The 11,468-nt window shown below is 40.0% G+C and overlaps 2 protein-coding genes across 5 annotated transcripts; both read right to left on the bottom strand.

Moving 5' to 3' along the window:
- Positions 1 to 594: 594 nt before the first annotated feature.
- Positions 595 to 4,764, bottom strand: LOC140303479 (actin nucleation-promoting factor WASL). Of its 4 annotated transcripts, none has more exons than XR_011915190.1 (5): positions 4,329 to 4,752; positions 1,844 to 2,339; positions 1,466 to 1,757; positions 885 to 1,340; positions 595 to 798 (listed from the first exon to the last, which is right to left on the bottom strand). XR_011915190.1 is itself a non-coding variant. In XM_072382246.1 (5 exons), exons 1-4 carry the CDS (start codon positions 4,425 to 4,427, stop codon positions 1,677 to 1,679), a joined length of 414 nt encoding a protein of 137 aa, XP_072238347.1. In that variant the 5' UTR covers positions 4,428 to 4,752; the 3' UTR covers positions 877 to 1,340; positions 1,466 to 1,676. The 4 variants fall into 4 exon arrangements, 1 of the variants encoding a protein (XP_072238347.1); XR_011915191.1 differs by lacking the exon at positions 595 to 798 and having other exon boundaries at positions 877 to 1,108; positions 1,187 to 1,340; positions 4,329 to 4,759; XM_072382246.1 differs by lacking the exon at positions 595 to 798 and having other exon boundaries at positions 877 to 1,340; positions 1,844 to 1,930; positions 2,193 to 2,339.
- Positions 4,765 to 5,918: 1,154 nt separating this feature from the next.
- LOC140303478 (MAP kinase-activated protein kinase 2-like) lies at positions 5,919 to 10,854 on the bottom strand. Its single transcript, XM_072382245.1, has 10 exons — positions 10,227 to 10,854; positions 9,096 to 9,235; positions 7,884 to 7,948; positions 7,723 to 7,802; positions 7,494 to 7,620; positions 7,271 to 7,346; positions 7,030 to 7,154; positions 6,573 to 6,658; positions 6,407 to 6,487; positions 5,919 to 6,310 (listed from the first exon to the last, which is right to left on the bottom strand). The coding sequence occupies exons 1-10, from the start codon at positions 10,488 to 10,490 to the stop codon at positions 6,074 to 6,076; spliced, it is 1,281 nt and encodes a 426-aa protein (XP_072238346.1). The 5' UTR covers positions 10,491 to 10,854; the 3' UTR covers positions 5,919 to 6,073.
- Positions 10,855 to 11,468: the final 614 nt, after the last annotated feature.

The raw sequence follows: 11,468 nt of genomic DNA, 5'->3' as shown, positions 1-11,468 counted from the left end.
CTGAAACAGCATTCCACATATGCACAGTTGGCTTTTTAAGAAATCTGTCAACACCCGGTCCAAAGAGCCTTCACAGGCACCATTTTACCATTTATTTTAATTGTGGTCAAGCACTGAAGGTATAAACACTATGAATTGTGTTGATAAAACATTTCCAACACATTTTCCAATATCACTGAGGGAATTTCATGTATTTTTTTTACAATGTAATAGTTTTGCATAACTAAACTAGTAACAGAGTTTATACTCGTTTCATTTTGACATCGGGGTAAGCATACATGTGCATTATGATGCATAATTGTCCTGGTAATAGAAAAAAAGAAGGTTCTGTTTGTAATTTTCTTTTTGTTTTTTTGCAAAAAAAGACAGACAGTCTAGATCCAGTTAGTGTTGTGACAGCATGGGAGAGTAAAGCCTCCATGTTTTGTTTATTTCAGTGCTGCACTTAATGAAGACTTAGAGGCGATAGGGTACAAATGTAAATCCCTAAGCTGTGATAGGTCAATAGCCGTACAACTAAGAACTTTTCCCACAGGGTCTTTGTGACCAGTTAACCTGACCTCGTGTAAGACTCAGAGACAAAGAAACAGAACATCAGCAGACATCTGTCTTTCATAGCTGTGGAGGATTTCCAGCATCAGAACTTTTGAAGCTCTCTTAAAGGTTCTACTCATTGTCAGTATCTGAGTACAGTTGATGTGCTTCTTTGCTTGTGTTTGCCTGGAGCATCTGCTTTTGTTTGAATACCTCCTTCAGTGCAGTCAAGATGAGGTCACCCTTTGCCTCTGACTTGCTCACCTATCACCACAAATAAAGTTCCGTTTCAGTCCACAAACTTTACAAAATATGGATTTATAGAGTTCACACAGATCTGGTTTTCTTACATATTTGAAACTTGAACTCATTCTTTTTCTTTCTGTTGGAGAAGCAGGTGGATGAGAAGAGTGCCAAGGGTCAAGCTGTCTTCTGTTTGGTGTGTCTGATCCCTGCATTGCCTTCTGAGAGGTCGTCCAGCTTTTGATGGAGGGGACTGGCGGTAAAGGTCCTTTCTGCAAAGCAAGGGAGATGGACGCCCCTGCAGATCTCGGTAGTGTCTTAGCGACTGGGTCTATCAAATATGTAGGCAAGGTCTTACAAAAGATATAGAAAAGTATAAGGAATGAAAAACTTTTTGATAAAAGAATACCTTTTTTTCTCAACTCTCTCTGCACAGCCGTCAGTCCTCCAAACTGGTTGATGATGTAGTCAACAGCCTCTGCAACATCTTTGTCCTTTAGGTCTTCCTCGCTGAGTCTTGCCTGCATCAAAATCCTCCTCATAGCAGAGTCCAGATCTTTAAACTTTGAGCCGATACAACAAGAAATAGACTGATGTGTTATTTTGAAGGAATAGTTACACTTCAACTGCATTATGGAGGCAGTTTCACTCTGTTAAGCTTTATATCTCCCTGTACAATCAGACTTACAGAACATGTAGCTATAGGAGTTGTGGTGGACGGTGCATCCACTGGGAAATGGCTCTCCTCATTTGAATTTGTCTTCTCTGCAAATGGAAGACGTGCAAATGGAAACTAATGAGAAAAGACAGCGGGTTTACCCTTTGCTTTATTGACGTGTCAAGAAAGGAAACACATATTATATCACATGATATCTGTGTTACTATGATTTGTTACTAGTCTAACTTTGGACAGTCTCCACTGCAAGAAGGAATTCCTCCGCCTCAGTCTCGTTTGCAAAGTTTAGGCCGACCTGGTGGACCTGAGGAAACACAGCAAATCCACCTCAAACCAACCCACATCTCTTGAGCATGACTCACACACAGATATTTCAACTGGGTGACTTACATCTGCAGGGAAAACATGGAAGTACGGGCGAGCTGCAGTGTACTTGAATGGAATGTATACTTCCTGCTCCCACAGCAACTTGGCACGCTGTGTTTAAAGGAAGGATAAAAAGCAATGGGGAAAGTGGTTATAAACAGTCACCTATACGTGGGGACACACAGGAACAGCAATAAGTCTTGTTGATAGAAAAGGAAACTGTAAATAAGGGGAAACACCACAAAATGTCCCCTACGTGCAGTTGTGGCTGTACGCACAAAATGAAGACAACAGAAAGGCCCCTCACTTCAGTGAGGGGAAGTAGCATGCACGTTTCAGTGGGTGGAGCAAGCAGCTCCGTTGTTCCTCTTACCTTGATGCAGAAGAGACGCAGGAAGAAGGACCTTGTGGAATAATCCTCAGTGAGGCAAATCACACCGCAGTCTAAATAATGCCAGCTTGGTCTCCCACGCTGGGTATCGTTGGCCTGTAGTAGCTGTGCTACTGTAGTTTTGATTAGCTAAAATACATCAGCAATCACACAAATCAAACATCTGAATTGTAGATTAAAATCATTCTTCTCATGATATGTTTTATATCGACTACTCAGGAGCTTTTCTAGTGAAGCTCCTTTTCTTTTTCCAGAAAGGAAAATCCTGAATTCAACATAGCATCTTGTTGTCTCGTGTAGCAGAAAAGTTTAAGAATATTTTCTTGTGGTTCATTTTGAGCATATAATCAGTTTGTTTCTGCTCTGGTTAAATCTGGACATAAATTCCCTTATACTCACAGAGTGCTTCTGAATTGTGTTAGATATTATCAGATCGGTATATATATATTTTATCTGTATTTTCCCAAAATCATGTCTTGTGCCTGAGAATAACCTCTGAGGCATTTATGGCTCGGTTTTAGAGCACCACGTGGCGGACAGGCTGCTCCTCAGAGAGCCAGTGGCCTCAATTTAGAGGTTGATGATGTTGCACTTTAATTGATGATCCACTTTTTTTTTTCACACACTTTGTGTGAGCTTCAGGAGATCAAACCTTTCATACTTCAGGACTGTAACGTGCAGGTAAACCTTGGCATACAAAGCCCTCTTTTATCAGTGATTCATTTTGTTATCTAATAGTCAGTTATTTTCTGTAAATTGAAATGCAACATCTAGTCAATCCTAGTTGTGGTTAAATGTACTATAACTGAGTGTTTTTTGTCCTCAACACGTTGCCCTTCAGTACTGTAACAACGTGGATATTTTCAGTCTTCATACTTCGTGTTTGATTCTGTTTTAGAGGAAAATATTGCATGTTTTGCATCCTTGCTTTTGTGATTTTTGACAAAGTGCACAGAAATCTGACTAAATGTCTTTTGTTGCTTTGTCTTAGATCAAATGTTCTACAGAAGCACAGCTGACCCACTTGGATGGTGTTTAAAACGGAACAAACACAATCTTGAATATTGTATAATTAATTTTTCCTGGAAAAATATCAAAATTATGCAGTCCCTGCTGCATTTCTTTTCAATTATTTCAAAGGCCAGATTAAGCAAAGATCAAGACAAGACATTAATCATCAATTACAGCCTAAAACATATATCTTTTTATCATTTTATATTTTGTCCTTTAAGTACTGTTTTCAAAACTATACTTAGTAACTTTACTTCAAGTAAGACTTTTAGTGCATCACTTTTACTGGTAATAGAGCAGGGTGACATTGGTGATTTTACTTACGTGAAGCCTTTGAACAACTCTTCCACCTCACTACCTTAAAAGGAGCACACGCTGGACATGTAACTGTTCTGAGAATGGAATCATAATATTCAGGTTTTGGTTCGTTCTCCTTCATTAAACTGACAATGAATATTTGTGACGTTGTGTAGATTTGGTTGGATACTAATTATTATCTGGTGAAAATAGTTACACAACATATGTTGTTCTATTTCCCTATTTAACTTGACTTTAACTTGTACTTTGCTAATGATCATTTATAGATACTTTTAAGAGAACAGTTCCTAATGCTTATTTTCCATCGACCGGGTCCATGTGTGTGTGTTCCCCGCCTGTTTTGTGTTTACCGCATTAATACAATTTTCTCTATTTCTTGATTTTCATTTCATTCTAAATGTCTCAATTTGAACCTTTCAGAAGTTGCCGCATTAAACAGTTTTGTTATTATATGTTTTTACAGGACCTGCGCTGGTATCGTGGTTGTGCCAGGCCAAACAAACATCTGCCAGCCAGCTAACTATAAATCTATCACAGCCCTCACAGAAAGCCTGTTCATCCACAAGGCCTCCTCTGATAGCTGCTGCTGATAACATGATAACAACCACAGCAAACATAGCTACACACAGATTATTTATTTCGTAACTCAGAAATTATTTTTAAATGTCAGCAACAGGCAGCCACTTTAAATGAACTGTTGTTCTGTTTTAGATATTTGTACATTATCATGGAAAATCAAAGATTAATCAGGCAAACTGTACTTTACAGACAGTGATGAACAGAACTGACCTTACAGTGAGGTTCCAGCATACTCACAAGGACACCTTTCTCACGAATTGTGAGGAGATCGCTCATTGCCTCGGTACCAATGGTAAAACTATACGCCATGACTTGGCTTCAGCTCACTCCAACAGTCCCAACATTAAACTTGCTTCCTTTCCAAATGAGTTACACAAATCCACTCAGATCCTTATGACTGGTTTCAGTAGCAATGTTTCCAGCGTAGTGCCTAGCCATGCAAATTCATGGTCACTACACAGGCAGTGTAGCGTCCAGTAACCAAATGAGCTGTGGTGTACTGTACAGTAAACAGCAAAAGCTTTGGGTAGCAAAAAGACATACTGAATTATTTTAACATTGTACCACTCCTGTTATTTAGAATGATGTCCAAGATGATCTTATTACATTACAAAATGATATTTGCTCACAGAAAACACCTTTTCAGCAGAAGCCATTTCCATATTATTCCATGCTATCACAAAACAAAGAACAAGAGTCACAGAAAAAAATCTGTTTAAGGTCCCCTCTATTGGCAGCCATATGATGTATGGTCAAGGAGTAGTGGTGCTGTCTGACGTAGCTCTTGGGAATGTTTCTATTCATGTGACTTTTCATGAGTGTTCAAACATCTCTGTTTGGCCAATCTGATTTGATCTGCAACAGTCTTAGCAGCATCTCAGCGTTGATGACTTCCAGAGCAACTCAGAGTCCTGTCTGCAACATTTGGAGCAAAACTATTGACTCATTTTACTCCATCCATCCATGTTCTATACTGTCAAACCGTCGGTCGGGTCACAGGGGGAAGCTGGAGCCTATCCCCGCAGTCATCGGGCAAAAGGTGGGGTACACCCTGGACAGGTCTCCAGTCCATCACAGGGCCACATAGAGACAAACAACCACACATGCCCACACTCACTCCTAAGGACAAGGGTCACCAATTAACCTAACCTGGGAGGAAGCCGGAGTACCTGGACAGAACCCACGCATACACAGGGAGAACATGAATATCCACACAGAAAGGCCCCAGGTGGGGATTGAACCTAGAATCCTCTTGATGTGAGGCAAAGGTGCTAACCACCACACCACCGTGTAACCTTCAGTTTACTCCATTTTACTAATTAAATTTTGAAATAAGGCTTGCTGATAAAATCCCATAATTCCTTTCAATTAGTTACGCTGCGTCATGATTCTTATGAGAGCTGATTACTTACTCACCGAGGCTCTTGTGTTTTCCTTTTTTTTTCCAGAAGCCAAAACTGACAAGCAGCATCAACGGTTTGGCAGCGCTTCAGGGAGGAAGACTTTTAAAGTGAGAGGAAATGTGTAATAGGAACGATAAATGAGGAAGTAAGTTAACATCTTGACCTGTCAAGTCTTACATGTCCCTTGATTTTGCCTGTTCCAAACACATATTTCATAACAGACTCCCAGAGTTACTTCATGACTTCTGTGCACTATTTTCTCATTTACAACAACTCCACACATTCATTTACAACAAATTCACTTTGACTTCACCGTCCCAAAATCAGTTTAAATAGTCACTTGGTGTTAAATGATTTGTGTGAAATGAGCTTTTGTGTAGAAAGCAACACAACAAGATTGTAAAACGACCAAAATTTATTTCAATTGGTTAGAGTAGTTAAAAAATAAATGTAATTCTTTACACTATTGAGTGCAGTGACACAAACAACTAATACAACAAGTACAATATTTGATATGTGAGCGGGAAACTATTGCTTACTCTGACTTTTATGTCACTTTCGCCCAGTAATCATTTTCCCATGTTCTTCCGTAAATGCAACTTCCCTGTGACTGTTACTCCCCACCCCTCCCTCTCCATCCTCTCTGCCAGCTTCCTCTGTTTGGTGAGCTCCCCCAGCCACCGGCCTCTTGCGCCTCTTCAGCAGAGGGTTGTTGGATGTGTCCAAGTCTTTGATCTTCACCTGGTCATAATCCACACGCATTGTGGCCAGGGCGCTGGTCATTTCCTCCTGTTGGAACAGTTCGCCCTGTAAATCTGATCTGGTGATCTACTGACACCTTGTGGTCACATTCTGGAAACGCATTCAGATTAAAACCAGTCTGACCTTTACGTCGTCCCACAGCTCCTTGTCCTCCATCAAAACACGAGAGGTGTGCAGAGGTGTTGGAGGCACCACCATTGACTTCTGTTGTACAAAATTAACGTCCATGATAACACTGAACAACAATATGTGAGTTAACAAGCACAAGCCTCGGAAAGTATTCACTTACACTAATCCAAGGATGGTTCATGAACTGTCCAATGGTCATTCTCTCACTCGGGTCTGTCTTCAGTAGCTGAATGATGAGCTGTTTGGCTGCAGGGACATGGAATAAAAACCTAATTAAACAACCCAACAGCTCTTTAGTGTTAATGTGCATCCACATTAATGCAGGTTTATGTTACAGTTTTATCTCCGCTGATTTCAAGCAAAACTGTTTGAATTTTGCAAAGCTCTAAAAGTTGTTGTATTCTGGAAATGTTTTAGTGTGTTTCAAAACCCACACACCAGAGCAAACAGTCAACACAAAACTACTCATTCCATTCCATAGTTAATGTGGCTCAATGAATGAGTCAGTACCATATTCATTCAGGACTTTTTTTTTTCTTCTTTTGGTGTAATTTTATAGGTGTGTATATTTAGTATGTTTTTGTTGTTAGATTTATAGTTCATGTTCAAAGCCTGACCTTCCTCGGAAACGTCAGCCCACTCAGGATTAGGAAATTCATATTGGCCCAACCTGATCCTCTGTTTCATGCCTGGAGAGATGGCCTGACCTGTGTTTGAGTAGAATGGAGGGAATCCACACAGTCTAAAGAGAACAGAACCAGAAGAGGAGACGAGAAGAGAAAGTGTCCTGTCACAATTGATTAGGAGATATAAATATATCATTAAGTTGAATAAGTTACAGATACAAATGATACTCACAAAATGTACATGATTACCCCCAGAGACCACATGTCACATGACTTGTCATATTTTTCTGGCCCAAGCACTTCTGGTGCTGGATGACAAACAGAAAAAAAAACACAGAAAAGTGTGCATGATGGAAGATACACCAAGGCAAAGACAACATAAACTGAATGAAAGCAACCCAATCAAATACCAGGACTGTGATAGCAAGTTTCAAAACATTACAGCCAACACTCACCAACATAGTATGGAGTGTAACAGGGGGTTTGGAGGGAGTTGTGCAGTGTTGTCTCCTTTGCAAATCCGAAGTCAGTCAATTTTAGAGTAGCGTTACTCTCCTTGGTAGTATAGAGCAGGTTTTCAGGCTGCGGTATGAATGACAAAGAGGAAAATATAACAAACAGAAGCAGATAACTGGAAACTCTTCTAAATTTTACTGTGAGGACTAATTTAGACAGAAATAGTACCTTAACGTCTCTGTGAGCAATGTCCATGTGGTGGAGGTACTCTATGGCTGTGCCGATGTCATGCATGATCTCTGACACCTCTGATGGACATAAAACAGATAGATATGAAGACAAATATCACAACACAAACATGAGACCGTGACACATGAGCTCTGACCCACCTCTCTCTGTGAAGGCCTGGTCCCCTCTGGCCTGAATGCGACTGAACAGCTCTCCTCCCTCCATGCTGAGACAAGATTGGCAAAGAGATCAGAAGTGGGACAGTGAGGGTATCCTTGCCAAGCGGACACAGTTCTCAACTAGAATCATGCTATTTTCATTTTTTTTGCAAAGTCCTTGTGCCTCTCTATTTACTGTTCAGATGAGTCAAGTCCTCCCAGCAAAGGTAGACTCAGATGACTTAAGCACGTCCAGATATTTAAAAAAACAAATCCACCCAAATGTGGAGTTTACATGATTACATTTCGATGGTTTTGGACTATGAATTAGATATAAGGCGTAAGATGTAAATGCACTGACGGTGGTGGCAGGTCAAAGTTTGTGTTTTTTAAAATTAAAATAAAACGTGAGATTTATCTGAATATGCAGCTTATAATGAAGCTGCTATTTCTGTGTCATTACGGCATCCTTCTCAGATAAGTGATGTGTCACTTTTCATAGTGTTTAAAACAGCTGTTAGGTTACTGGTAATATGTTCTACTGAACTTAACTAACTAAAATTTGACTTTTGAACTGTTGGTTGGAGAAAAAGAAAAAAAGAAAAACATTCTTATCCCCTGCTTTAAGAGGGTGTGATGACCTTTTTTTTTTAAACAATTTTCAAACGTGTAAAGCTCAATGTTTAATCAATGAATAGACAAAGGTAAATTGAACATTAATTGTCAGTGACTTTGGTGTTTATGACTTGAGAAAAGGTGAGAAAAAAAAAGGTTTCATGTGAGTGAAACGGGTGAAAGTTTTGCCAGGACATTTTTTGCTGATCAGTTTTTATCTGTGCAAGTGGTTGAAACTGAGTTTTGGTAGGTTTTTGATTTTATTCAGAATATCGCTATCACTAAACCTTTTTTCCACATGTTTCTCCTGTTCTAGCTTCTCTATGTTGATACTAGATCATTTTTGGTTGCAGTTACAGTATCACAGACTCATTATGAGACTCTTGTCTACTCTCGGGTTTACATTTCTTATTTTTCAAAACTTATTCTGGTTCTGGTAAGATAACTCTTACATCTCAGAATTTCTCCAAGTGTCTCTGGCCTTATAATTGCTGGCCTATTTCTCACTGAACTTCCGGATGTGTTTCGGATAAATTTTTCAAAAAGGATACAAGGTATGAAAATGCAGACAATAAATAATGAAGAGCCGGTGATGCTCACCATTCCATCACAATGAGCAGACATTTCTTCCCCTGATGCATGTTTTCATACAGGCTTAGGATTCGAACAATATGGGGGCCTCCAGACACTCGCCAGTGCAGCTCAACCTCCCGTCTGGCTTTAGGAGTGTCGTATAGAATCTGTTACAACATACCAAAAAAACCAAAAACGTTTTAGCGGAGAATTCTATACATATTACATTCATCAAGATGCAATGCTTTACATCTACACGAGTAGATTCATCTACCGCAGAAAATCTACAGATAAACATTGAAACTAAATATTTTAAGAGTGAATCCAGTAACATTATATAAGACAAAGTGCTGCTGGTAAGGGTATCCTGTCTTCCTCAGGAGCCATATCCTTATGCACATCACAATCCATTCTGGGGGCTGGATGAGGAGGAAGGTGTCTGAAATGTAAGTGTTAGATATGTGTGACTTTGCACTAAAAAACCTCAAAGCACAGATGACATCATCGTCACTCAAACATGCCTGCTTACCAAGAAAGGGTTATCTCTTAACATTTCATCATAACCTGTTTGGTTGTGGCTTACCTCCAAAGACCTTCCAAAGAAAACATGTGGAGGCAGTCATAGGCCAGCTCTTCCTGTTTATTTTCCTAGGACTTTGCTGCAACCCTACAGCCAGCTGTTTATTGATTTAGTTTCTTACAGCACATACCATGAGTTGAATTTTGAATACTTACTGTTGAGTAGATCAGAGAAAAATGTCGATTTTAATTATGCTGAATGGCAGAGGCATTCTTTCTTATGTAATATAATCACAAAGCAGAGCACTGTCTACACAACAGTCATCAAAACAGAAAGGAAACTGTGTCACAGCATCCCAGACAGAATGTCTGGGTAGCTCAGAGCCAGATTTGCTTTTGGATTACTGCTTCATTTATTCAGGGCTGAATTGATATCTAATGATACAATCACGCATACATATGCAAAACATCACCAAACTTCACATCATATTGGAAACAGATTTATAGTTTAAGGTACCATTGAACGTGTGGACCACAAAGTAAAAGGAGACACGAATAATGCATGTCTTCTTTCCAATGACAGAAGCCCTGCAAATGTCCATCAAAAGGATAATTAAAGTAACACGCGGACATACACACCTTGAGGGCACACTTTTCCCCTGTTTTCTTGCAGTAACACTCCAGCACTTTGCCATTGATTCCCAGACCAAGAACCTGAGATGTTATTTTATAATCATCTGTCACTGCATGTCTCCTGAACTCCAGTTTAAAGTAAGCGGGTGGCAGGAGGTCAGTGAGGCCGCTGTCTACACTGCTCCCCAGGCTGATGGAGTCATTGTTGAGCACTGTCCCGTGCTGCGCAGAGCCTGGATTTCCCGATCGCTCCTCCTGGTTGTGATGCATTTTTTTCACTAAAAGCGGCAATTGCTGCAGACGTAATCTCACCAGTATTTCCCACAGCAATTATCCAGTGTCATCCTGATCCATTCAGGACACTTTCTTACCTTGCGACTAATTTCTACCCACAGTTACTATACAAGGAAAATAAGGTAGCTATATTTTATCTGTAAATCCTCCCTTGCGCACTGAAAAGGGCGGAGATTTGAGCGGTACCGTTATGTTGGCGCAGACAACTATTGAAGATTCCAACTTAAAACACTGAATAGAATGGCGGAGAAAAAAACCCAATACATTAAAAAGCGCCGAAAAAACTCTGTTACCCTTTTCTGGTCCTCATCATGGTTATCTGCCTCTCTTCAGGGAACGCCAACCCCTCCAACCCCATTTACGTCAGCGCTGAAAGGCTCAAGTTCATTCACCATTCACAGTCTTCTTAAAGGAACAAGCACGCGTAAAGGCGCACGACAGGTTACCAGTGGACACACGGCAAAATACCAGATTACAAGAAATTTGATCCCCTGATAAAAACAAATGAATAAATAAACAATGCTGCCAGCAGCCTTATAGACAGAGGCATTTGGAATGTTTGAACAGACGGAGGACTCCTCCTTTTATAGTTACTATTCTCTCAAGAAGCCTTTATTGGATTACGTTCATTTTAAACCGACACTGTGATTCCATCAATGATTTGTCTCTGGTTTCCTGCCCATGTGCTCTCTGGAAACTAATAAGCATCAAGTGGAAAAATTGTGCCGCTGAGTACAGAATCAACAACATTAAAGCTGCTATAAGATGCAATCAAACAGGCTTTGGCTTCCTGTTAGTGGGCACTTAAGTATTTATCTGTTGTGAGTGTAGAGCTACAGCTTGTTTAGGCACAATTCTCCGTCATAGATGTGTCACTGACATTTTGTACCCTATTTGACAAACTAGTTAAAAAGATTATTAATACACAAATAACTCATGGAGGTTTGATAATTC

The sequence above is a fragment of the Leuresthes tenuis genome, unplaced genomic scaffold (assembly GCF_036924035.1).
Source record: "Leuresthes tenuis unplaced genomic scaffold, fLeuTen1.0.hap1 SCAF_3, whole genome shotgun sequence".
NCBI lineage: Eukaryota > Metazoa > Chordata > Actinopteri > Atheriniformes > Atherinopsidae > Leuresthes > Leuresthes tenuis.
The sequence above is the reverse complement of the archived record's forward strand: the minus strand, read 5'-3'. Positions and strand labels throughout refer to the sequence as shown.

What these genes read in the sequence shown, in the direction of transcription:
- LOC140303478 (XM_072382245.1), bottom strand. Translation starts at nt 10,490, where the DNA reads ATGCATCACAACCAGGAGGAGCGATCGGGAAATCCAGGCTCTGCGCAG. An exon ending in TGAACCATCCTTGGATTAGT is followed by an intron (nt 6,488 to 6,572) that starts GTAAGTGAATAC and finishes TTTGTACAACAG; the next exon opens with AAGTCAATGGTGGTGCCTCC. An exon ending in AGCTGTGGGACGACGTAAAG is followed by an intron (nt 6,311 to 6,406) that starts GTCAGACTGGTT and finishes CTGTTCCAACAG; the next exon opens with GAGGAAATGACCAGCGCCCT.
- LOC140303479 (XM_072382246.1), bottom strand. Translation starts at nt 4,427, where the DNA reads ATGGCGTATAGTTTTACCATTGGTACCGAGGCAATGAGCGATCTCCTC. An exon ending in TGCTGGAACCTCACTGTAAG is followed by an intron (nt 2,340 to 4,328) that starts GTCAGTTCTGTT and finishes GATGTATTTTAG; the next exon opens with CTAATCAAAACTACAGTAGC. An exon ending in TGCGTCTCTTCTGCATCAAG is followed by an intron (nt 1,931 to 2,192) that starts GTAAGAGGAACA and finishes CTTTAAACACAG; the next exon opens with CGTGCCAAGTTGCTGTGGGA.